The sequence below is a fragment of the Bombus vosnesenskii genome, unplaced genomic scaffold, assembly GCF_011952255.1.
Source record: "Bombus vosnesenskii isolate JDL3184/JDL3185 unplaced genomic scaffold, Bvos_JDL3184-5_v1.1 scf7180000013266, whole genome shotgun sequence".
NCBI lineage: Eukaryota > Metazoa > Arthropoda > Insecta > Hymenoptera > Apidae > Bombus > Bombus vosnesenskii.
This window is the reverse complement of record NW_022882926.1, coordinates 2,847,117-2,874,131: the sequence shown is the minus strand read 5'-3', so window position 1 is coordinate 2,874,131 and position 27,015 is coordinate 2,847,117. Positions and strand designations below refer to the sequence as shown.

General features: G+C 43.4%; 1 protein-coding gene across 3 annotated transcripts in view; it reads right to left on the bottom strand.

Moving 5' to 3' along the window:
• The window catches only part of LOC117243558 (extracellular sulfatase SULF-1 homolog), a 78,153-nt gene that overhangs the window by 5,021 nt on the left and 46,117 nt on the right, over positions 1-27,015 (bottom strand). For all 3 annotated transcript variants that reach the window (XM_033511158.1, XM_033511159.1, XM_033511157.1), the window contains exons 4-8: positions 12,258-12,579; positions 3,451-3,601; positions 3,143-3,318; positions 1,310-1,420; positions 827-1,119 (exon numbers count right to left, since the gene is read on the bottom strand). In XM_033511158.1, coding sequence (XP_033367049.1) covers positions 827-1,119; positions 1,310-1,420; positions 3,143-3,318; positions 3,451-3,601; positions 12,258-12,579 — 1,053 coding nt within the window. The remainder of the gene's footprint in view (positions 1-826; positions 1,120-1,309; positions 1,421-3,142; positions 3,319-3,450; positions 3,602-12,257; positions 12,580-27,015) is intronic.

The following is a 27,015-nucleotide window of genomic DNA, read 5'->3' as shown; positions in this document are numbered from 1 at the left end:
TCGTGTTCCTTGAGAATATTCACTTCTCGGGGTCCGTCCTTCGTAGTTACAACTGGAAATCCCATTCCATAGCGAAGGAAAGCGACGAGAGGAGATTTTATGAAAGAACCGGGTGCGCGGACCAATAAAATGGGATTAAACTTTGATCATTGCGTAAATCCCGACTAGCGAAACTTCGACAAGACTTACGTCCGACCTCAGAGGGATTCGAGCCCCTTTTCAACGTGATTATCCAAACCGGTTGAATAAGAATTCGTTCGACTTAACCGCGAGTTTCAATTACGTCGAATTCCTGGACGTAGCCGAAGAAGAAGTTTCTTCGATGTTTTTTCCGTGTCGCAAGATACAGCGACTGTCGAAACTAATTAAAACTTTACGCTTCTAAGAAAATCTGAATCCGATACAAGCTTAAAGAATATCGATCTTAATCGCTTAAGTAATTGCTTCTGTCGATGACTTAATTAGGCCGATCAAAGAGCGCGCAGAATACAAATAAGCAAGATAACAGTTTTTCTTCGACTTTGCGGATCTTCTATCTTTGTTCGAATTTTTCGATTTAATCTAACCGAAACGACTACGCTTTGCTTAATTCCGTCGTCGGCTCTGTGTAAATCTCCGGCTTCGAGTAATTTATTCATTGAAAGATCGGATCATAATGCGAGATTGCAGCTCTCCAAAGCGGAGAGCAATTTTATTGCCGCGAAAAGGTCAGCGTGAAGTGTTACGCCTTCCTGCAGGGGAAACCGCGTCCCAAATAGGGAAAGGCTACATAAAGAGCAGGAATTACGATTTGATAATCCGCAATAAAACGAGGCAAATATCTTACTCGATTCGTCGATGATCGAGTCCTCGAAATCGTCATCCTCGGAAATGTCTTGATCACTGCCTGTATCATTCTCCAAGAATCGATGCTCCGACTCGTGTTCGGCGTCTGGATCGGCAACGTTGTCTTCTTCCTCTTCCGGCGTGGCGTTCGCGTGCTGTTTTGCCAACGTTTGGTTCTGCCTCCTGGCTTCCCGTGCTTTCGATTCTGCGATCGATTCCGGAGTTTCACGACGTCCGGAAGATTCGATCAGAAACGTATCCGGCCACTTAAACTTCGATCTTCTTCCATGTTTACTGCAACATGCGATTCTTCTTGAAAAATCAAGTTTTTACGATCCGAAGATCTCGATTCTCTTGCTTGGCAATTTTGTCTCATTTTATCTTTCTTCGTCTTATTCAACCCACGAGTAGGTAATTGTCTTTCAACATGGAATTTAGTTCACGATATATATGTGTATGGCGAAAAAATTAGTGATGTACTCACTTCTGAAAGAGTTTCTTAAAAGAACGACCGTCCATCTGCGGGGGCGTCTCGACGCCGGCTATGTCCAAGAACGTCGGCGCCAAATCGATGTTCAAAACTATGTCGTCTACTCTGCAACGTCATATAGATGCTTTATAGTAATCCAATATTGCAGCTCAACCCTTGGGGTAAATACCGGTTCGGTAAAGTCGCTGCGAATATTCTGATGTTTCGTCCTTCGAATCCCATTCCTTTCATCTCGTTTTATCGCGTTATAGATCTTTGATTTTTCGGTATTGTTCAATTTCGAACGTTTGTAGGGCTTAGGGAAACATCTAGCAAAGTTTATAATAACAGTTCACCTTCTTACTCCTACTATTGTATTTTAAATCTTAAATTTTTAATCTAAATGTATTTCCATTCCAACAAGATTATTCAGAAATTGTCGTAGATTACTAGATACCAGTGGAGGTCAGTCGTAATGATGCACGAGCAAGCAGTTGATAAAAACTGCAACAATAGCCCCGAGAAGCGCGATCTATCAGTCATAATATTTGCTCTATCGAGCTAAACAATTTCACCCCTGACATTTGAGTATCGCAAGGACGAAGCCAATATCAACCCTATGGCGGCGTAATAAAGTGACGAAGAATTTCGAACAAAGAATATAGAAAATAATTATTTACACTTGTGGCATTAAATACAAAGATATGTACGTGTTTTTAACTTTTGTAGCCAACGTTTGTAGTTAAGACGACAAATTATAATAATTATATTTGACGATTTGCCCGAGTTTCTCGCGTGTTGCAACGTGAAAGGATTGAACGTTTTCATCGCTTCGCGAAAACTTTCATTCGAAAGAAAACAATATTCTTTTCCGCAACACATCGCGTTTTTCAAACGAACCGTGGTATTGCTCCGCCTCGTGGCAGAAACCAGGCGCCGTTTATTAAATCTAGAAGGGATTGCACGCGGAAGCAAACTTGCCCCACGCCGCGCCGTGGTATTAACCTAACGACGATGTTTATAACAGACACGGTTCTGCTTCAATTTATACGCGAATGGCCGAGGGTTCGCGTTCACACGGTAGTCTGGCAACTCGAAAACAGTGAGCTGTCTCGTCTGTTAGCTGACTGTCTTTTACTCCCCGTGCCGAGTTTGCCCCGATAATTTATCGTTTCCGAAGTTGCTGCGCGCAGCCGTAATTCCAGAAGACGATCAGACAACGATCACTTATACGCGTACTAATACGCTCTATTTATCGCGAGCGTAATCTCGTCATGACGCGTAGATTTAAGGGCACGAACGCGATCGTACGTTCGACGCGTAAATGCACCGTTTTGCCAGGAATATAACAACACGAATGCAACATACGGCAATGGCCAGGCACGTCGACCGAAATTATCGCGTGTGCTTTTGTGCTTTAGCCCATTCGCACATCAATTTACGGAGCAACGCTACCATCCTGACGGTAACTACCGATTCACCACGTGCAACATTGTTGCAAGACAATGACCGATTATGGAAGAGAGATACCCAGTAGCGCAAGATAGAATGGAATGGCGAAAGTAAAGTTCAGAATGCCTAAACGATTGTACGGCCGGTTACAACTGTAAATCTTTCTCTACTGGCGAATCAATTTATCCAAATACAGCCACTAGTCTTCATCTAACTTGCGTGATTTACAACTTCACGCCTCCTCTTCGCGCGCTCAACCGACTCATGATGACTCGTTTATTTGTCCTACTTATAACTACCTACGAAGATACACTTCCCGGCACGACGAGTCCGAGAAGTGGACACGCAGCTCGGCCTACGTGGAATCAAAATAATCGTACAACGTGCGATGCTTACATGGTGCCAGGTTCGATTCCAGGTCCTCTGATTAAGAACGGTACCCTGACGTCGAACTCGAACGGGAAGCTCTTTCCTTTGATCAGGCCAAACTGTCCCAAATGGTAACCGTGGTCGGACGTGTAGATGATGTACGTGTTGTCTAGCTCCCCCAGGTCTTTCAGTTCTTGGTAAATCTGTTAACAAGCGGACGCACAAAAATAAACGAGCGTTCCGGCGAAACGAGTGGTTCTCCTGACGCGACCGTGGCAAGAGCTTCAATTAATACGTGTCTGCAGAAACGTTTCTAAACGAATGAATCACCGTACCCTGTCCACCGCATCATCCACGCTCTGCAACGTTTGTAGCCTTTTGGTCATCAGAAGATCCGTAAACTGTTTGTGAATCGGCTGCATTTTCTGCGTCACCTGCAGGATCCATTGCTTGTCAGGATTCGGCGCGTAATCGTAAGCCGGCGTGCTGAAACGAAAAAGATCATATTGGGTATAGTGAAACAGGACTCGTCAAAGGACTTTCGCCGCTTAAGCTACTCGTTTGGCTTCGATCAGAACTCTCGACGAATACCCTGGTTAGCCGATTAAGTGGCTCGAGGCTTCTGTAACTAGGATTCGAGCACGTTAGCATGCAGAATCCGAACTGGCCAGGGGAAATTGAATTAATCTCGAGTATCGAACGAGAGTTCGATGCAACGAGTAGGTGAAACGCGATGGATCCTCGAGACGCCGTATCCTCTCCTCCTTTCTCTTCCTCTTTCCATCTAGCTCTCCACCAATTACGCGAGACACAAAATTATGGGTAATTGGCCCTTCACCTTCCTCCACGTCCTTCAGAAATGCTCGGCTCGAACGTGCTGGATCTCTTTGTCTTACCCGATGGACCATCGTACGAGACGCGAGAACAGGTTTACAGGCCAGTTGTTCGGAATTTCATAGAGAGCTATGATAGCCCAGAAGGGTAGCAAGAGTATTCGACGCGTTGTAACTTTTCTATCTAGCTGCACGTACTTATTATAGATTGTTAAACGCCCATTCTCGAGATATTAAAAGGCAGAACGTTTAATCGAATTCCACGACTACTCTCCCTAATTCCAAATTAATTCCCGTGAAATGAAATTGAGACCTTGTCCGGGGAAGAGAGACGGCGATGCGTGTCGACGGTGCATGAAAACGAGCGTTTCGCGTGCGCAATAGCTGTCCGCTACCTATGACGCGGATCCCGTGGAATCTCGTTTCGCTTCAAGCGAGACCGTGCTGGATTTTCGCGAAAAACGAGCGAGAGGAACACCACCTAACGCGATAGCAATGCACCCTCTGTTCTCGTTCAATCAACGTTCCAACGAGAATCCAACGACTGCAGCGATAAATCCGAATAGAAACGCCCCCTTTTCAACGAAATCTAAGAAAATGAACGGCAAACCGGAGGAGATTTCTCCAAACAACGAATCTACGATTTCTGAAGGGAAAGAGTGTACTCGAAGCTCGAAGCGAGGTAGATGAATCTAAGACTGGCTGGAGTTTGAAGAAAGAAGAACGTGGTTTGCGTTAATTTCCTCGGATTGCCTTTTCGTTTGCACAAACGTTGCTGCGGTGCGGAGAAGTAAAAGGAAGGCCGAGTCTTTATGCAAATTTAAAATAAAGCTCGCAATCTGACGGTGGCTCCCGAACGAAGAATATCGTCGTCCGTCCTGGTACAGAACATTCCCCTCCCTTCCAATCCCCTCTACAGTCTACCGTCCATGTATATTTCGTCTGGGCTCCTTAATTGCAGCCTATTCTGCGTGCACCGGCTCGCCACGGCCACTTAACTTCCCCGCGAGACACTCGACGATTATATTTGCACCCAGACACGTGCCCCCGCACCACCTTCCCGCTCTCGTCTCGCTCGCGCACACGGTATCCCTGAAATCCGCGCGCGTGTTTTGTCTCTATGCGTGCATCCCTCACGCGCGCACCACTTGAAAAGCGAACCGTCGCTGCACGCGCTGGAACGCTAATCGACTGCCTTCCCTGGGTAATTATAGAGCGTCTAACCGAGGACAATCGATTTCTTCGCGCGATCTCGGCACCGCGCGGTTCCTTCTCGCGTGCTTTTACTCCCTTTGCGATCCAGTCGGTTAGCCGATTTGGTGGTGCTGCAACTGGTGTCGCGTGGAACGGTTGTTAAATTCTTGAATTTTTGAAATTTCCAATCTTTGAATTTCTAAAATCTTGAATTCCCGAGATCTGGACCTTTCGAATTCTCGATATTTCGAATTTTCAAGTTTGCGATTTCTTGAATTTTTGAATTACATTCTCCAGCGCCTTTGATGGAACAATTTAAATATACATTCGTTTCGTGCTTGCGCCGACCTGGTTCTCCATGCACTTGATCAACGCTTCGTTAGATTCGAAGTTGCAACGTCCACGCTTGAGAAAGCTGGGTTTCTTTGAAGAGGAGCGAATAATGGGGAAAGTTGATATCGTACAGACGCCAAATAGTATCCGATGTTTCGCGGATCATCACTTTCACTGTCTGAACCGTTGAATAGGCGCAACGTCTCGTTGTTTGCATATGCCACAATAGAGTTTAAGTCGCGCCGTTCCGTTACTAAACGTGCTCGATTCATTACGCGTTTCACTTCCAGAATCAATATCGATACTTCTTTTCATCGTTCTTCCAGACACATAACTCTTCAGGAATACTAAGTAGACTTTTTATTCATCTTTTATTGTTCGGCATTCCAATCACGGAATTATAAACGTTCAATATTTCAGATATTACCGAGGCTTGTGCTAACAATTTACGAGGGCTTAAATGTATACCGCTTTAATACTTCATAAAGTATTTCTTCTCTTATAATGGACGATATCGAGGGGCAAGGTTACAAAGACATTCGCGTTCAAAGTGGACGTTGGCAAGGATATCGGGCGTATCGAAGGTAATCGATATTTGAGGCACTCGAAATGGCTGTCAAGCAACTTGGAGTGTCGTAAGGAGTAGCAAAAGGAGGCCACGTACACGGAAGAAAAATAAGTGTTCGTTGGTAATAGTCTCCATTGAAGAGCTCGCTTTCTCTTTTATTCTTTTCGACCGGTGACTGGTGGAAAGAACTCTGGACGAGTAACGAAGCACGCGCCCGATCACAAGGGATCGATTGTCGAGACGTTGCGAATGCACACGTCTCGAATTGACTCGTACAAATAACCGAGCTGTGCTCGTTCGACCAGCAAACGTTTCGATCGACATATTTCACGTTGGTGCACTATTAACGATCTAAGACGCCATCGAATCGAACCTATCTATCTCTGTCCGTTCAATTCTTCGGTTTTCTTGTTTATTTTTCGAGCAAAGAAACTCGATGCAGTCAAGCAACCTCTTCTTTCGTGTCTCTCCGCTTGCGATCAAGCCGATACGCGTACGCTGTGTCGCCACATATTTACCCACGCCTCGTTGATCAATTCCAACGCCATTGGGTCTCGTGGTCGCGCGATCTACGCAAATCTGAAAGTCGGTGGAAATCGTGACCGCGATGCGCCAACAGTCGATCGATCGTGACCGCGATTTTTCAGAGAAAAAGGATGACGACTAAATGGAGAAAAAATGTACAGTAGTTCTATACTAACGAACTGAAATTTGTCTTGTTAATTGATCATCGCTGTTTCCACCAGTTACCGACTTGTGGATTGAATTGTTGAACTCCTTTCCAAATGAAACTTCAACTGCACATATCCAAGTTCGTATATTTAATTATCATGATTGATAATTGACTAAATGGCAAAATTTAATGATATTAGTTCTTCGAATTCAAACATTTCATATACATCAACCTAATAATTATGCGAAATAAATTTTCCAGATTTGTATGTCTCCCCAGATAAATCTTTAACCCATGACTAGTTAATATCACACTACCCTAATCAGAAAAATGTACGCTGCGAAACGAATTCGAATCCGATTTTACGGCGATTAATTTCTCCTCCCTAAAAACAGGCGGAGATCTGTATTCCCTAACGGTAATGGTGGCATAAATTCCTTCCGCTAATTACTCGGACGATAAATTTCGATTATCTGATCAGTGGTGATATTAACAGGGCTGGGCGCGTTTCGCTGGAATTAAAACGGACCCTGCGGCGAACCACGTCGCTGCCCCGCGACACGGCCGCACTTAATACAAGCTAAATCTCTGATAAACTCCATTCCCGCGCCCACGGATTAGTTACGGTGAAAGGGTGCTGTCAAAATATAAACGTGTCTCGTAAACGCGCGATAACGCTGCTTTACCCGTGTCCGCGCGTCTACCACTGTCCCTAAAATGGCACGGGGCCATTAACACGAATGCTGCGACCAGATTACAGTAGATCGGTCGTATTAATTGACGGTGAACGTCATGGAGCACGTGGAAACGAAGACGAAACCACCAGTTGATCTGTTCGCGTGTCCCCTTCGAATCGATGAAGCTCGTCGCTGTATTCAAGATCGTAGAAATTGTCGAATGTAGGATTACTTGAGCCCTAGCTTCAACATCTTAAAATTGAATCTCCAACTTTGCATAGAACAATTAAATTTGTATATTAAGACATATCATTAACCTGTAATGTAGCAACGAAAGAACGAGAAAATATCGTATTTAGATCAAAGTAAATTGGTTAACTTAACCGAAATATCTAGTCCTTTTTTTTGGTCCTCGATTGATCTCCAATCGGTCATCGACGTGACTCAGTCGAGTGTCAGACTAGTTAAGCCTCTTTCTACTGAAATCTCGAAATTAACGTGTCTTTCCTTTTCATAGAACGTTTCAACGTCGACTAAGGTGATTTGCTCTTGTTAGCTCTGGATTTAGATTACATTAGTTAGGCTAGGCCCCTCGAAAAGTGCACACGTCACGCGGCGTGTTTCGTTTATCTTGACCTCGTTGGCACGAGGAGAACTTTGGAAGATTGATTCGCTCCGAATGTATAGATGTTCTGATTAAAGCAGTTCTCTCCCTTGGGTCATTGACGTTGTCTTTGTTAATGGACTAAGTTGTTCTTATAGTATTTATTCAAAGTAAGCGTTTAAGTACGACGATAAAAACACTCGATATGTTTTTTTAGTTTCTAAATCTCAATGGCACTCTAGTAGCGTTCATTAAGTTTCAATTTCTCGACTCTCTTCCTTAATTTAATCAAATCCTCGAGAGATCCTGCTAAGATTTCCTTTCGATTCTGTTTGATGGTGTGCGATAAGAGACGCTCGTTCTCTCGTCAAGTAAATTACGTTTCACCTTTTTCCCTAGTTTCCGATGAAAAGTCGCACTGCTCTCGATTTCAATCGAGTCTCGATCGATACGGTCTCCTGGTGTCGCAGTAAGACGACAGCTTATCAGATATTGCATAAAACAGATAAGAACGCTGTGGAGTTCGTAAAAGTAAATTGCGGCCGATCAGTTCGCGAAACGCACCACGACTCTCCCATTCCACCTGCCACGATCGAGTCACGAGTCGTTCGTATCAGCTCCGCGATCAGTATTGTTAACGCGTCGCTACTCTTAAGAAAAATTCCGATTATTCAACGTAAGAAAAAGTAATTGAAGACGTAAATAAGCCAGTACAACATGTAGATCAGATGTAGTACAGATGCAGAAACAAACCGAGAACGTTGTAAATAATAATAAATCTACATGTTATAGGAAACATATTAGTTACTACATGCGATAGTGAGAGAGAAACTGATTTGTATCCGTATATTTTACCAACAACTATTCAAATCCCATAAAATACGCTGTTGTAAAAAACTTATACAAGTTATGAGTCATTTTGAATATCTTAGATATTCTCTTAATTCGTAACGATTAAAAAGAGATTCAATAAAAAAGATTACAATCACGTTGTATTAATATTCGGAGTATAATAGCTAATGGGCAGAAAGAAGCGTCGATCTACCATGTGCCATAAAATCGAAGTAAAAAATGGCAAGATTAAATGATACAATTTGATCCATGAATCATCGCTTTGGATCGCTCGAGGCATAGAAAAGAAAGAAATTCGATCGGGATATTACCGGAGTCGTAAAGCCGATTTCGTGCTGCTTGTCGCTCGAATCGTTCTCGATCGAGCGGCGGGGGTAAAAAAGGGGAAAAAAATATTAATTCGTCGAGTGAAACGACTCGGCCAACGGCTGCTTAAGGGCAAGGCAGCGAGTTAAAAGCGTCGTGAAAGCACGTAATTGCGCGTGCTACAGCACACGCATTAATTTCACTCCCTCTCACTCTCACGTTCTCACTCGATTGGCTTTTGAACGACGCGACAAGAGAATGGCGTGATGTACGAGAGCGGAATTAAAATCCCGGTTATGGAATTAAACGACCAGCTTCGCCCCCGTAACTTCTCTAAACGGCTACGATGCAGGCCACTATGGATCGCGTTTAATTATAGTTTACAGCGTTACGTTTCGATTCGCCGATTCTCCAAGGTATAGAAAAGAAAATAACCAGCTAAATATCCCATTCCAATTTCCTGTAGAATGAAACAAGCGTATTGGTCGAACAGTACCATTGCAGGAATAGAATTCTCCCGTGGTACGCGACTTTATGAGGCTTCATTTCAATTCGTGGCAATTGTTCGTGTGAACGGGTACGTACGTTTACACACGTTTCAACGAACCAACCAGCAGTATTCGAACGTTTGTTCTTTTTGGCTCTTCAATTGCTCGAACACCGTACAACCAGACGACGATCCGCTCGTTTCGAGTCGAAACTGTGCGTAGTTCTAGCCTGAAGTAGTATTGGCTGTTGTGGGCCGGCACGCATTCAGCCTGAAAATCCGGCAGTGAATCGCACCGTGTCGTTGCTCCTTTTCCCTAGAGGGCGCCCAAGGAAACGAGGTATCTAGGTACACGAAATGATCGTATCGCGCTAAGTAAATCGCTGCGTGTAAGAAGACAAAAAAATGGATAGGGAACGCAACGACTACCACGCTTTTCCAGTATTTTCTTCGTAATAGCGTCGATCTAATCCCCGCAAGAATTCTATCTTCGAGACAAAGTTGCAGACGGGGGGCGATCCATGGAAAAGAAAAGATCGACAAATGGAAACGGTATCCACCCACGAGGTTTACCGACGCGAGGGGTATCCCATGGTGGAGACGAATGAAATAGGAGGAAGATCTCTTTTTAGAATCGATCCCGACGGGAAATGCGATCCAGCAAAAATACTTCGTACAATGAGGCAATCTGTAGTCCCCCGTTCACAAAAGACCCTTCGCGAAAACGTCACGCGTTTCTCTCCTCTTTGTCGCCGTCTGAATCGCGTGTACAAGTCGTTCAGGTACGAGGCTCGTGTCCGGCCAACGAGAAGAGAAACCAAACGAGAGGACGAGAATGAAAAGGAGATGGAGAAACTGCCAGAGGACAGAGACAAAAGATACGTTTTTTTCCATCGTGGAACAGAGAGGTGAATATAATACCTGCATCGTGGAGGTACAATAACGGGGCGTTGTCCAGAGGGGCGAGACGAGACTACCAAGAGGGGTGCACGTTTTTAGTGCTTTTCATCGCACACACTGCACCACCCCGTCTAGGGTACTCCATCACGCGACGATGACACCGTGGCTGCAGTTATCTATCCGGTTGTCTAGTCTAGAGTGCCTCTGTGTCTCTCGTTTTTTCGCCTTCGGTTTCTATCTCTTTCTCTTTCCTCTCTCCTTTACACGCTGTCAAATCATCCACCGACTTCACCGACGTCCGTTTGCGAATTCAGCCCCCGTTGTTCCTTGTTTTCGTTCGCGATTCTTCTTCTCGTTGTCGCGCCAGACCGTTACGAATATCGCCCCGTCCCGTGTATATCCTCGTTAGAACGACGCCTGAATGTCCAACAGCTTGAGAAAACTTTGACACCGGACGTTGGATGGCTGGCGCCCGCGTGCACGCGCACGGGTTCTTCGTAGAAACGGCTCTCGTTGTCAGGAAGCGCGTGTATGGTGGCGTCGACGTCTATGGTACGCTCGCATGTTACCGTTCGTCATGGTGAATGAAAATGAAACGCATCACGTCGGGGGGATTGGAAGTGTAATCATCGAGGTAGAACAGCTTGGACTGGTTTTTTCACGCCATTAGATATTGCTCTACCGTATAGAGTATAGGTATTGTACATTGTGTTTTGTTGTATGTATAATCCTGTATTTGGAAAAATATTGTATGTAATGTATTTTGGTGATTTTTTTAAGAGAATGTAAAATTAAGTATAAAAGTCTAAGGGTATAAAATAAATTCAAAAGTTCTCTCAAGCCAGTACGTTTCTCCACTAGACGCTCGTCTGTGAAGACGACATTACAAGGAATGACCGTTCTGTGTATCGTGGATGATTCCTTTGTCGAGAAAACGGGAAGCTTCAAGTACTTGGACAAGGCCATTTGATTTTCTAACCGAGGAAAAGAAAGTGTCAAACATTTGAGGATGGTATAAATCAAGCCCTTTTTTATACTGCGTCATGAGCCAAGAGAATCAACTATAGCATGGTATAGTGTAAAGTGACACAGATCATTTTCTGTAAAGAAAGATACACCAATTTTATAAGACTAGTCTAATAATATTTCTAAGACTAGTTTGACTAAGACTAGTTATTTTTAAGACTAGATTAGTCTTGTCTTAAATAGTTTTCCAGTGTTATAATCTTACGTTGCTGATGATCTATATATGTCCTATAAATCGTCAGGATATCAAATATCATAAAACCACCGATTCTCCATAAGAGTATACAGCAGTCAGGTTAATAGTCCAACTTATCCTATAATCCGATGTTGAGATCTCTATGCAGAAAATAGCAAATCGCCTCCTACACGTTTCTCCACGCGATTTAATGCGTCAAAAGGATTATCGTTATCGTATATCTCTGCAGCTTAACGTAATAGTCTTGGGGCGATGCTCGAGAAAAGAAGGTAAATTGCGATCTCTGAGGATCTCCGTGGAAAACAAGTTCAAATCCTTTCGTGAACCGTCAAGCGTACATGAAACGTTAATTGAAAGCGTATGCTCGAAATGACAGAATCTTTGGTAATTGGCAAATAAATTTCTGATCCGGGGCTAACGAACTGACCCAGATATATCTCGCCCGACACGATAACGAAGGCAAACAGAAATGACAAAGTTACTCGGTACTTACTGGTGTGTAGTGACGTTGAAGAAGAGGTGCGAGAACTGCGGCGCTGAATCCTCGGGACCGTGAGGCGCCGGGAAACTCGCGACCAACATCACCGGCTTCCGGGCGAAATTGTGTTTACTCTGGCGTAGAAAAGCCACGCTGTCGTTCGCTATCAGGTCCGGGTAATAGTCTTTGCTGTACTCGAAGCCGTGCTTTATCTTCTTCCCGTTCATGTTCACGCTGTAGTTGTAGTACCGTGAATTCATTATGAGACCGCCCCATTCTCGCCAGCCTGGCGGTATGTACGAACCGTTGTACTTGTTCAGATACTTGCCAAAGTAACCTGAAACGTGTGTTTGCGATAACGTGAATTAAATTAAACCTCCGAATAGTTAGAGGAAACTCGTTTCTATAAATTGATTGTAGGTTTGAATTAATCTGTCCTGTTTTCCTGTGATTCGTGATTAGTAGTTGCAACTGCGAATTCGTGTGTGCGTATGTGTACGTAGGACGAGTGACCTGAGCGCTAGGGTTATGGGTGAGTGGGTGAGTATTTGACAGAATGCACACGGATACACGTCATGGTTGAGCTGTGTGTAGCAAGAACGTGTGTTGTTAACTAGTTCTACCTATGTGGTTAAAGTGACTGTATAATTCATAATTCTCACTGTCGTACGAATTCTAGATTAGTTAATTGTTGTTCTTTATATACTGGCGACACGTAAACTGGAAGATCGAGTGCGTTTGGGAAAAAGTATGGATCAGAATGTTGCTATCGAGTGAATAATGACACCAAGGAGTGGCGAGCTCGTTTCAGGCGGACTTAATGAAAGAAAGATCTCTAACACTGGCTATCGCAATAGTAATTAATGTGCTATGGACACGCTCGGTTCATCGCAGGAACTGACTCATGTAACAGATCGATTACCCTCCCTAATGTTTTGCTTTTATTTCACCCGGCAGTCGAACCGAAAAACGCGGCTTACTCCACGGAACCACCACTCGATCGATCGATTAAGAGAATGTAACTTTCTCGCACTTCTAACTTTCTATTTACCGTCTTCTATCCTTCGTTCGAAAGAACCTAAAGAGAAACAACAGGAAGGAAAGAATAGTTGTGCGTCGAATAACCAGCCATTCGATGTCTGTAAGCTGTCCTAACGATAAATTTTAATCCTTACTTCCACGATTGTCTCTTTATTGATCACCAAATATTAACATCCAATAACAAAAAGTGGATCTGATCAGTTTAGTTTCTAAGATACTCAATTAGAATCTATTCGAAATACTTTAAACAACGAAACACCTTGAATGATAAAATTTTCAATTTCTCACGGATTCGATTCTGATCTAGGAGAATTCCGGGGAGAAATTTCCAAGATTTTCGTTTCGTCCGCGATAAATCAAAAGGCAATCCCATTTTCCACTACCCGTGGAGCCTTTGGTATACAGACACGTCGAAAGATTCATCTCAGGGTAGGGGGCGGGGGGTAGCGTTGAATTATTCATACGGGGCACCATCAAATAATTAATTCAAAAGTACCACGCCGTCCCTTTCGTGGTAGCCGCGTTTACATACCTGTAGCCGCGTTTCACTATCGGATAGCCTCTAAGCGGGGGCTTATTTATAACAGTTTGCACGAAGAGGAGCTTCTGAAGGGAGACGGGGCAACTTTTTGCCGGGCCAGGACCACCAAGCTGGTCCAATCGCATTACTCTCGTTTTGTGTTAAACGATGACATCTCAATAAAGGACCGCCTTGTCGAATAGATATAAAGAACAGTAAATCTTCCTGGAATGAACGAGTCTTGGAGCGAAAATTCCACGAGCGATCCTCTTACGTTATCGCCTGAACGATTCCAGCCGTGTACAGTCGCTAGTCTACAATCACTGGTCACTGACATCGTAATAGAATCTTTGATCTGTCTGGGTTTTATCGTAACCTGTCATTAGCACCAGTGCAATGTACTTAGTCACCTTCGAATGGCTGTAATCTTGCAATATTCTTGCTTTCTATCTTCGAAACAGTTGAGTCATCGTTCTTATCTTGTCCTCTAACCACTTAACGCACACGTTTGTATCGATGTATACGGGTGTAGATTCTTTTTAGTTTAACTGATTATTTTAGAGATCTTTATACTATTCAGGTTACGATTTGACTTCACACCGAACTTCACTTCTGGGAAATTTAATTCGCGGAGTAAAGAAGCAAGTGAGAGAAAGCTTCGATAATCCTAGTGTTGAAAGAGGAAGGGAGAATATTTCAATTTCAGATGTCAGGGATGGTTTTCAAACTGAGCCGAGTACGGATCGCGCGAACTGACGTTTCCCGCGGTGCGCCGGGGGAAAAAAGGATGTCGAGCGGATGTTCGACCTGGTTTCTTCTTCGACACGAGACTAGCGGGTAAGGTGGAGAGGAGAGAAAAAAGTAGTCGCGGATTAATTGCCAACGTCGTTTGAAAAACTTTGACCGATCGTCGTTAAGAGATATTGTCGGGCCACTTTTTGATATCCAGACGCGTTTCGCACGAAACAGGTTTAAAAGATCGTGTTAATCTGTTTGAAAAGAAAATTTGCATAAACGTCCGTCGCTTCGACTTAGCGTTAATCGACCGCGTCCACGATTGAACTTTAATTATTATCGATAAATTCAACTCATTGGACATCGTGCTGTGAATACGGTAAAGGCCGATGGCTTGTCTCTTCCGTAATCGAATTAGTTTTTCGACCAACACGAATGGTGTGAAATTTCTTGAGTTACAGGAAAGATAACAGCCTAACTTATCAGCGATATCTTTTAATAACCAATTGACAGCTGAATTATACACAGTGTATTTATGAATATTAATTCCTTCCTATCGAGTAATCTGGTTTTCTTGTCGTGCATAATACCTATATCCTTGCGAGGTCGTTGCCACGATCTCCTTTAAGTGCACTTTACGTGACAGTGACTTAGCGCCAGCCTAAAAATATCTGGATGCACCAAGCAGCCGTAAATGTCAATTAGATTGCTATCGCACGATGCAGCACATGCGATGAACGCTAAGCGTTGATCACAATAATGATTAGCTAGACGGTCGACGACGAGTCTAATTGCTATCCCGTCATCCCAATTTATCACTGTCGCCCTGCTCTACCATTTCTTACGTCATTCTTTGAAAATGTGCATTCTTTAAAAACCTACAGTATATACTTTGCTTATGAAGGCGGTATGTTCAAGTATATCGAGTGCTAGACACGGACAATTGTACCTAACTAACTGCACTTTCACTTACGGACACGCATCTATCGTATTGAATGTAAGTACCCATTATATAATCAGATATCCCAACACTTTGGAAAATTTTCCTACACTGGCGTCCATTATAGCTGTTACCCCTTTTGTATTAAGAACAGAAATGGGCTGACTTTTCTTTTGGATCTAAGTCACCATGTCGACGATTTGACGTTAATCGGAGAAGAGGTTCTATTCTATCTGAAACCAAATATTACAACGTCGTCCGCGATTCGACGCGGTTTGCTGGCTCGATGTGCCCTTTTCGTAAATTCGTTTGATTGGCTTGCTCATATTCCCGCCTACACGAACGTGTATATCCGCTGCATCGACCGCAGCAACCGTTCCACGATTCCCCCCTGCCGGATATTCGTTTTGTTTGTCCGAAGAGAGGAGAACTCGGAGCCGCGACTGGCGCCAGGATATCACGGTTCCTCCGGCTCGTCCTTTTGTCCCGCTTTGTCGGACAGACCGATCGACCGACCCGGCCTGCTATGTCCCGGCTTTTTACGATCAAACGACGTCCAGGCTCGTCTGGCTATTATTTTTGCATTTTTACCAAAGCACTTTGCGCGTTTTCGCTTTAACAACGCCACTGGCTGCAGCACCGCAGCCTGCGTTTCAGAAGCAACAGGTAACGCCGCGTCATCCCTCGTACTTCAATTGCCCTACTTTCTTTTCTTCCATTCTGCGATGCCATTCTCAGATAGGTTGCCATTTCCTGCGGATAGATTCTCGTCTCGTGAGTTTATAATATCGTTATACGTGTATAGGTATATAACACAGTAGTTAGGTTCCGTTTCCGAAAAAATGCCGTTTAGCGCAAAACGTTGCGAATTAACGCAAAAATGGCGGTTAGATTTCAACAGTTTATTGATATTATATGTTTATTAAAACAATCAATAATTAATATAAAGTATTACTAAAAATGGATTAAAAGTTGCAATATTCAGAAATCCCACACACAAATTTGGACATCATATCACGCTTACTTAACTGAGAAACATCGAATGACGATGCGCTAAGAAACCGTTCGTTTTTACATGAATTTCTCCAATTTCTCCAATTCTCGGTGATACGGCGAAATCGTGTTGTAAGAACACGGTTGTAATGCGAAGGAGGCCTACGTAGTTAGAATGGTATCGCACATGTAGTTCAAACATTTCATAACTCAAAACGATTCAGTTTCGTGTTAAAAATTGAAAAACTTGTTTGTGTCGTTTTTCGGAAACATATAGTATCGAGGTCGTTGCATCGGAGGTCAAGGTCGCTTGAAAGTTACGAGGAGTCGTAAAGAGCACGTTGTTACCAGGCCATTTGAAGAGCACGTTGTTACCATGGGGTTCTATAGAGATTGCGTTATTGGTAGTAAAGGTCGTTTGAAAATCTTAGACGGATCATCGAGTTTGTTAACATAGATTTTGAAACTTATTAAGGGTTATCGAACTTCTAATGTCTAGAAATTAGTTTCAAACGTTTCAGGTTTAACGTAGATTCTCTAACCTAACATAGATCCTGAAGATTACTCGAAAACCATTTTCCTATAAAATAATCGTTTTACGTTATTTGAAATAATTATTGTGATACTATAAACAAATAAGATGATACCTTATACACCTACCTGACAAATAACAAATCATTCACAAACGCAATTATTCTTATAATGTAATTTAGAACGCTTTAAAAGTTGTAAAAAGTTGCTCGGTGATCGGATATTTTAAAAGCAAACGTTCCGCGATAAACGTGTAGCGCGCTCCAACAGTGCAGTGGTACTTCAGCAATGACAAAAGAATTTCAATGAACAAGAGCCGCGAGCCCCATCCCCAAGTGCATGGTACAAAAGCCTGCGTCCGCTGGTGCTCCAGTTAAATCTGATTAGCTGCAAGCAATGCAGTTCATAAATCCGATAGCAGCATGTTAAAGCTGCTCTATAACGGCGCGCCGGTGAGATATATCGGAAGAAATTTGGAGGTTGGTTGCGAAGATTGTCATCATCGTTTCGGACTCCTGTCACGAAAATGGACCAACGGGTTCGGGACAGCCGAATTAACGAACAGCATAGGAATTAGCAAGGTTAAGTTACACGTGGCTATATTCGGCGCATCGCGATGAACCAAATCGCTAATGGGTCTCCTTCCAATTATTTTGGCCGGTTGTTTCGTGCGCCAAGGGTATTAACCCCCTTTGAAGCTGGCTCGGATCGTTCGCGTGTCGGCCCGTTTCTAGGATTTTCAAACGTCCCGCGGACGATTTAAAGGTGCATCGCATGTATCCAACGCGAGCCAAGTTTAACGAGGCCCGTAAAAACGTATCACATAAGAAATAGCAGCTTTATATTATACACAAATCACCAGTTATTACGAGGAAATTTCGTGATCCCGAGCCAGTGGTTCGAGACCAATAAAAATATATCCTTTTACGAGTAATAAGGAGATGACGTACACGCGAGAAGTTCATTCGACGAACGAGCATCTTTGAAAGTATCGTTGATTCTAGGAACCATGAAACCAGTCAGGATGTTCCTTTCTCAGACTCTGTTTGCTTTTCTGACTCGTGTATAGGTCTCGACAAATATAGCCGAACCTTGGTAACTCGAATTCTAAGGGAAGAGCTGCAATCTTCCAGTTTTGTGCAGGTTTTTCCTTATCGAATTTTTCGGTCAAAATAAATTTTAGCAACCTTGTAAAAATTTTTACGATAGAACGAAAGCGAATGACCAAAAATTTGGTCTTGTAGGAGTTCGAGTTATTGAGGTTCGACTGTATCGTGAACGTCGTTGGTGCATCGTGGAGCTGTTATTTGCAATTTCTTGGAAGACTTTAAAACATCGTTTCGCCGTGAAGTAAACTCATGGTAATTCGAAGGCACCGCAATTACGCGAATTGTCGCATTTAATAAGCGCCACACTTACCAAACATTAATCAGAGAAAATGCTTCTGAATAACATTTGTGCCTTCGTCTCGCGTTGATACCGTCATTACGCAGTTATTGTGATTATGTACATAATGGGGGCCGATTTGTCTTATTATCGGAGCAAACGATTTCGCCCCGTGTTCCTCGTTTATTCTCAATTGTTCATTTCTTAACGAGACTACTGGAAGACCGTTGGTAGTTCGAACACAAGAGAAGTCTGTATTCGAAAATCCATTCGCGAACAAACGTTAACAAGTTGTACCATCGAGGGTAGAAACACCTTTCGGGCGCAGCTGCACCTGCATCGCAAACGCGATTATCAGCTACACGACAACTCCTACGTATTTCCAGGCCTGACATTTCCTGGAATTTGAGTGGGTGCTCTCCATAGAATAGCGCTCCACCTCTATAAACTGAAGATCAATCGTCTCAAGCTGTATAAACTGGAATCCGGAACTCTTATGTAAATAACTGAAATGCCAGCAAGTGTATAAGGAAGTTACGATATTTTAGATATCCGAAGAATGGGAAAGGTACTTTAGATACAAACAAAAGTAGTATGAAACACGATAAAACCAATCAATCATGATCATATGATCACGTAACATTTTCTAGAAAATAAAAAACTTATTTAAAAGCAGTACAATTTGGATGTCTAGTTACCTACACTAGGGTTGTAGCATAGTGCAACGTGTTGCCAGAGCTTGCGAAATTTCCCCGTCTCGTATCCTTTTTTCGCGATTCGAATAAATCCCAGAAGAGAAAAACGCGAAGAAAATCACGTCTCTTGTTCGAAAAGACTGCAGTGGTTCCGGCGGCTTAAGGTTTAAGGTGTCATTCGTTTTCACCCAATCACAGGCAGCTTCGCACGCCTTTTGACGACGGCGTAGAGAGGGTCGCAAAAGCCCAATGAATGCACCGATCCGCAGAGCTGCACCTGCATCGTGGGGGCCCTTTTGTGCTCGCGATGTGTGCGACCCTCGTGTATCTTGCGGCGAGCTTGTGGGTGCCCCGTGTTAGCCCGGCTCGTCTTCGACCTCCTCTCCTCTCTCCACTCTCTTATCCTCTTTCTATCTCTGTCTGGCCTCCGGTCCTCGTTTCCCCCTTCAGCATCGGTGTTCTCTTTCCTTCGTGTCCCACGCGAGCACTCGAAAAACTGGCGGCGCGTCCTCTCGAGCCGCAACACAGCCACGAACAATGCACCTCCGCGCTGGTCTGCCGCGCGGCGCGATTTAAATTTAGATAATCTCACCTGCACGAACCCGAGTTAGAGGCTACCTGAGCCACACATCGTGTGTGCACACGCTCAATCGTGCCCCTTCCGCACTACAACCACCACCGCTATGGGGTTGGTCATCCCTTTTCCATCGTACCTTGTGTGAAAACTCCGAGTTTCTCTACGATGGTTACCTCGAAATTTCCTCCCGATTGTAAATTTCTCTCTTTATTGATACTGCCCTTTTATTACGCAGCTATTTTCCAGCGGCGAGGCTAGAGGTATGGTGAACGAACGTCTCGTTGCGATTACCAAAGTTAAAACGCGTGAGTCACGGTTAGAACTCCACGGTTAACCGGGAACTTCGCGTATTATTAACGTGGATGGTTCGAAGGCCATTTACGGTTCAACTTCCTTAACGAACTCCCAGCGAAATATTCCAGCAATATTACAAGTTAACTACCAGCTGCCTTTGTATCTCTTAATATCCGACATATTTGCCTGTCTACGAAGTACCTCATCGGTATCTCTCATCGTTTTCAACGTTGCATCGCGTACATATCCATGTAGATGAGATTCGATGAATTCCACGAGATTCTCCGGCGAACAGGGAGAATAACGACTACGTCAACGATGAACAGTCGAGCAAGAACACCGACCTGGCTATCCCGATAACGCCTAGGCTCCTCGCTTCAGGACCTCTCACGAACCATCCAGAGTTTCGTGCGGTACCGGCGCATCTCCGCTTGTATCTATGTTCGGTTCCTTCCTTCGTGATCGTCTGCATGGTACATCACCGAATAGCGCCGGGGATATCTTTTGAACGGAGGCTGTTTCGCTTGCCTTTCAAAATATTTCAAAATAACGATATAAAATCGTGATTACTTCAAAATGGGATTATAGTAAGATGGAGTTACTCGAATCGATAGAATACGTAAGGCGACGCCGTATGACGAAGCTAAGCAATTTGCCAAATTGTTGTTTTTCATATTTCTTCTTGCTCGAGTTAAAGTATATCAGATATATTTTCTCATCGTTACGTTTAATACGTGCGTACATTTTAAATGTTCAAGCGTACCTTAGTCTACTTTTGATTCGAATTGAAATATACTCCTCATAATTTCTTTTCCGCATCGAAGATGTCTGCATCGGATATTTTATAGGATGTTAGGAGAAACGCGATGTTTACGAGACGTCCAAGTTTGTAGAATTATTTGAACACGCTTAGAGAACCGCGAGCATGTACAATGCACGCGAATTATGAGACAGCGAACGAGAAACGCGAGTCGAACAACGCGATATATCGTTTACCAACATCTTTCCAACTCATCGCGGTTTCGTGCTTTCTCCTCTGCCTCTCATGCCCTCCGTTTTGCAAGCCTTGTATCCAAGATTCACGGAATAACCTACTCGATTGCCATATACGACATGCCGGAACCGTGCGAACTCACAACGTACAAGGGGATTTGTTTTATTGCCGTTTAGGTCTGGCGTGTGAGGGTAGAAGTTTCTTCGTTGCGTCGATGTGAAAATACGATCTCGAACGAATCGAACGCGAATTCCACGAAACAAAGCATCGTTCCATCGATTAAGAATTTTTTCCTCGCTATTGGAAATTGTATCTGCATGAAAAATTATCTTAGAAGTGATTTTTTTTCTATTCTTTTTAGTTATGAATCGAACAAGTCCTCGTGAAGTTAATAAACCGTAGTTTAATACTTTAACTGTAATTGTACTGTTAACGATTCTAGTCTTGCGAATATTACAAGACCTTATCGCATTCTCTGCCTACTCCCCTTCAATTTCGCAAAAACCATTGTTGGATTTGGCCGTGGTTTCGTAATAACCATTCTCAAACCGCATCGTGGGGGATCTCTATCGAACAGAAAGGAACGGGTGTTCTTCACATGGCCATTTTCTCGCGTCTTGAACACCCGTGCGAAAATCTGATACCGATAAATTGGGTTTTAAGAACACCTATGCTAGCCTACGTAAATTATACGGTAGAGAACGACTCGCAGATAAGGGAACATCCGCTCTGGTATTCACCCCGCGCGACGCCCTTGCTCAACCATTGATAAGAATTGTTAAAGAGTCACGAAAATATTCCTATCGATGGTAAAAAATGATTAAAACTCGGGTCAATGTTTGAGAAATACCGTGCATCGCATACGTACGAGAGTCAAGGTACGAAATAATAAAATTACCGAATGATCACGATTTGACTACCTTCTGAATGTTTTACCGATGAATCCTCAAGGATTATTTGCAACATAATAAAATATAAAGTCCGCAAAAAGTTTGACAAGGGAACAAATAATATCTTAAAAGTAAATTGCATAAATTACAAGTTATTCAGTGTCAGGACTGTGAAATTATAAAGGTCTGTAGCCTATACTTTGTAACTTGCCAGCTCGCTACTATTATTGGTTGGTAAATTATTATGCAAAATAATTCTGCTAATTATCAGGAATGTTTCCACGACAACGATTATAAAATACACCCTTTTGACCAGGAGAAATTCGTCGAAGCCGTAAAATGCGGTATAATAATTCGTTGCCAGCTACAAGCAATCAAAGAAACGAGGAAAAACTTAATAACCATGCCAAGAGTACTTCTCCTCTTGTGACGGTTGATGAAACTCTTTTTAAATAGCTCGTTTCCCGAACGTATACTTACATACGATTCATAGTTTTTCGCGTTGGAAAGCGTTTCATTGCACGGCAAACGAGAATCGAGCTAGAGCGCACGGTACGGTCGCATGATATCTTTTCCGAGAATCCGTGAACGAGATCCAGGTGCCACGAATGGCTAATAAGTATAACACGGCGGTTGTAGCTTCGTGTTCGATTTGCATAAAGTAGATCTCTGCTCGGTGAAATCTACCGGACGTCGATCACCGTGAGCCAAGTATCTGCACGATCCATTAAGATCTATCTGATATCCTATTAAGATACATACTCTAGCTTATGCGACGCATTTAGTTTATTTCAATGGAAACAACATAATCGAGTCATTGAATAAAAGATCGTTCGTATGTTCGTACGCGAAAAATTCTTAAACACGCGATACTTCGATACCATAAAATTCAATTTTTTAAAAATCGTTCATAGTCGAATTTCACGAATCACAAGGCAAATTGCTCAGTCTGGCGCAAATATCATTCTGGCCGATACATATTAAGAAACATAATATAATATGTACCATGCATCCAGGTCAACTGGTTGAAATGCAACTTATTCGATGACTGTTGGATTTTGTGGTGAGAATATGTCAGTGAACAGGTTCGTGTAAGGTGCGCCACCGAATGTTTCTCGCGCTCGTTCTCACTTTCAACACTTCGATTCGAGTGCTTTGGTTTATCCAACACTGAATCTGTTCTATACCTGGCGTGGTTTTGGGCACGTGTGTGGCCTTATCGTTATATACTCGACAGCCGGCAAAGGGAAACGTAAAGCGAAAAAACACTGTGTAAAGATGCTGTCGAAACCTTTTCCCATGTTTGCTCTTCACCAGAAACAATTCCTTTAAATAAGCTTAACTGATTTTACTGCCCTGTAAAACGTTCGAAGCGCCATTCCTCTTTGACGTTTAATTTACTCGTCTGTGGATGGTTTCGATATATTTTAAACGTAATTCGTATAAAACCTGCTGGGGCTTGGATCGTCCTCGAATTCGGAGAAGAATGTCGCGCAGTGGACAAGATTGCTCTGTACGCGTAGGCATTAAGGCGATCTCAGGGTCAGCTTCATTTCTTCGAATGGAATGCAGCGGTTTTTTAACGTACAGGGTGAAAGCCACTTTTAAGAGAACTTCACCGCTGCGTGCCGCAAGGACATCCAAGGCCATGTAGGATCTCAAAATCTACGTCCAACTAATCTCATTAACGAGATATACTATTTCCGCTTTGGGATCCAGTTCATCTATAAGCCACGATTGTGCAAAAAATCAAATTACGACATACGATCAGCTAAGACCTTAAACTCTTCACCCACCTACGCAACAGTAATTGAGAAACTTTCTGGGAAAAGACTTATAGACATAGTATCTTTGAAGGTAGTTTCTACTGAAATACGTAAGTCATACTAAAAAGCCAGAACTCTCGAACTTCCAATAGAATTTGCTTGATATACCAATTTCTCTTGCGTACTCTTTTTTAACGAAAAAAAAGAAACTCCTCGATCGCATTCATCCTCGGAAACAAACCACGCAACGAGGAGCGACCTGTACTGTACTGTACGCCACGCTTATCGTTCAATCAGCGAGATCAATACGCAAGCACATAGTTAGCGGCATATTGTTTTTACTTGCCAACGCGAAGCACCCAAGTCGAACAATCGAAGCAATACCGTTGCCCTGGCTACGCTTCGCATTTGTACTTCCTGTCGCCGCATAAAGCCGCGAACAGGACGACTTTAATAAAAACGCGGAATCGATTGTAGGAGGAGCGAAGGTCGTGCTTCTCGTATGATCCCGAGGCTTTCGTTGCAATTCGACCTTCGAGATCGTCGAGACTCGAGACGAAGAAGGGAATCGGGTAACACGACGGAACGGAACATACGACCGATACTCCCAGTTTCACGGTTTTATATGCCCTTAACTTCTCGCTATGTATTTCAGTATTATCGCAGCGCAAGATGCACGCCGCGCTCGTGAGCAACGCGAGGAACGATCACGGACTAGTTTCTCGGACCTAATTAGCATCGGCAAATTCAAGTCTAGTTTCACGCCCGTTAGACAACGTGGGGTCGCAAACGCGGCCTAAAGGTGAGGCCTGGGTAATGTATGCGCGCGTGACAAGATCCTCTTGCGAAGATAGCGAAGAAAATTTGTCGCCTAGTCTGTGTGCCAGCCCTGGTATTCTGGTCAGGGACACTCCGCATGCATACAACAGACGACGATAACGAAACCAGTTCTCTTTCGCTTTGTGACTGTTCGGTGCCGGCGATCGGTCGTCGCGGTTCACGGCTCGTAATTATTCCTAGGATCGTTGGCGATCCCACCCTGGAAGAATCTCCTCGAGAGCGTATATCTTAAGAAAATAGACCTCCTCTATAGGTGAATTCGTCTTCTTCTTCTTCTTCTTCTTTCGTATTTCTTTTCCCCCTCATCACGACACGTCGCAGGAGGAAACAACACACGATTCGAAGACATAACCGTGAAAATAACAGGTTCTTAATTTTCGAGACAAGAGAAAAAGGTAACCAGAAGCCGGCAGTCACGAGCAAACCGGATCGCGGCCAGATTGTTTAATGCCTGTGTAATTTGAACTCATTTCACCGAAGATGGATAGCTGTCTGGCTAAAAGAGAATCATGCCGTCCCGACAAATTGATTAATTATCACGCTTTTTCTCGATACAGAACATGTTAGAATCTTTTTACTCTCCGAACAACCATCTATTCGTTATATACATCCTTCGGATAAAAGTTTATCAACAGAAGTTGTCCAACGAGCGTATGATATTTAGAATTTTTCCATGTATTTCCGAAATATCCAAAGAAAAACGATCAAAGTAGCTGCGTGACATGTCCACTAGAAAAAATTAAAAAAATTACGAAGGAAACATAGGAACGATACGCAGTTGCCTAGAGCGAAGTTAATGCACCAGAGTTACAGCGCGACGATAATTAACGGACGTTGCCGTCCCAAGATGATCTTACTCGAATTTACTCGAACAGAGAAGATATCACAGTTTACGGAAGTGGGCATCGTGGACAGCGTCACGTGTGGTGAAATTTTTGGAAGGACGCCAATCCGGTGCCGGATGTGGACGGAGCTTAAAGGCTGAGAAACCTGGCCGCTTTCAGGGAGCAACGTCCTACCTCGTCGAATATAGTCGTACGTAGAGAGAAGCTGGTGTAGAGAAGGTACGGACGACGAAACAACAGGGAGACACGGATGGACGTCGGAGAGAGAGATGTCGTTTCATCGTGGTTAAAGGGAAGACGAGAGAGCAAACCTTGGAGGGCTCTTCCAACAGGAGCCTGTCTACCCATCGAAGGGTCGAACTGTCACGATCGTGAGAAGATTTTTGTCTCCACTCGCGTTCCTTTACCGGTCGTGATCTCTTTTCTTGTGTACTCCCTCGGTGATCGACGACGACCAAGACTATGTTTGCGAAGGGGATTCGAATGCACGTTGGGGCTACTTTCGCGAATAATCTTCCAACCAGATAGCCTCTCACGGGATCTATGCACACTCCGGCTGAGATACGATGAAAGCTTGGTCTAATTTATAAGATCCTGTTCGGTGAACGCGATACGCCTTTAAAGGACGCTTGGAGTAGCCGATAGTGGCTTTCCGTGGATTTACGTAATGGTGAATTTTTCTTCTGTTTGTATTGTTACCAGTATACAACGGATACAATGTATCGCGGCAGAAGATAAGCCCTCGAATTTTTACAAGTTTTATAAATCTTTCTTTTTACAAGTCCACGTCTTAAGCTCCCGTCAGTTTAAACTAGAGAAAAGTTTCAGGGAAGATTTTTAAGAAAATTAGCGCACAACAGATACTATCAGAAAAGATGCTGCTGCTATTAATCATTGGCAAAAGCTAGTGTCTCTCAAAGTCTAAAAAATACTAGGCCCTGAAGGGGTTAATAAAGAATCACGTCAGAAAAAAGATTGTTTCCATAACGGTATTTCATCTTCTTTCAAATATATCGCGGAATAATTTAAGGGGAACGTATTTTTAGAGGATTGGTAGCGCGAAAAAAGATATATATATGTATATGTATATTCCACTCGTAGAGAGACTCAAGGAGAAATATTTCTTTGAGGTAATTTGCATGTTTCCCAAAATAGGCTCGACAAGCAGGACGGAATTGCGGCGACCGGACCGTTTGGAAACACGAACGAAAGGAATAAACATGGAACACGTGAAACAGGTAGGAGACGGTGATTGCCTTCAGCGTTGCTTATCGCTGGGAGTAAAGCTTTTCGCTCGGTACGTAGATCGGTTATTAAATCGAGTATTAAGAACGTAAAACGAGTAACTGTCCGCTGTAATTTCTTATAATGAATCCGCGAAAGGTAAAGAGCGTAAAGTAATTCCGGGCGTAATTGGAAGTCTCCGGGAGATTTGGAGATAAGTATACGGCCAAGTAGGCTAGAAAGATAAAACTTTAATCAGTTACCGTCGAGAGGTCAAACGTCCTCTTCCTTCGTATTACAAGTGTTCTTCAGTGTTTTAAACTCTTCCTCTCTGCCTCTCTGGAAACTAGAAATGCTTATCTCAGAACGGTTACATCTCGTTACTTTCATCTCTTCGGTCTGACTATCTCTGGACACTCGTTTTCACGCGAACGATTACTAACGGGAGCAATTTTATTGTTCCAAGATTTAAAATTCCTTGGAATTCTGCCGATAAATCAAC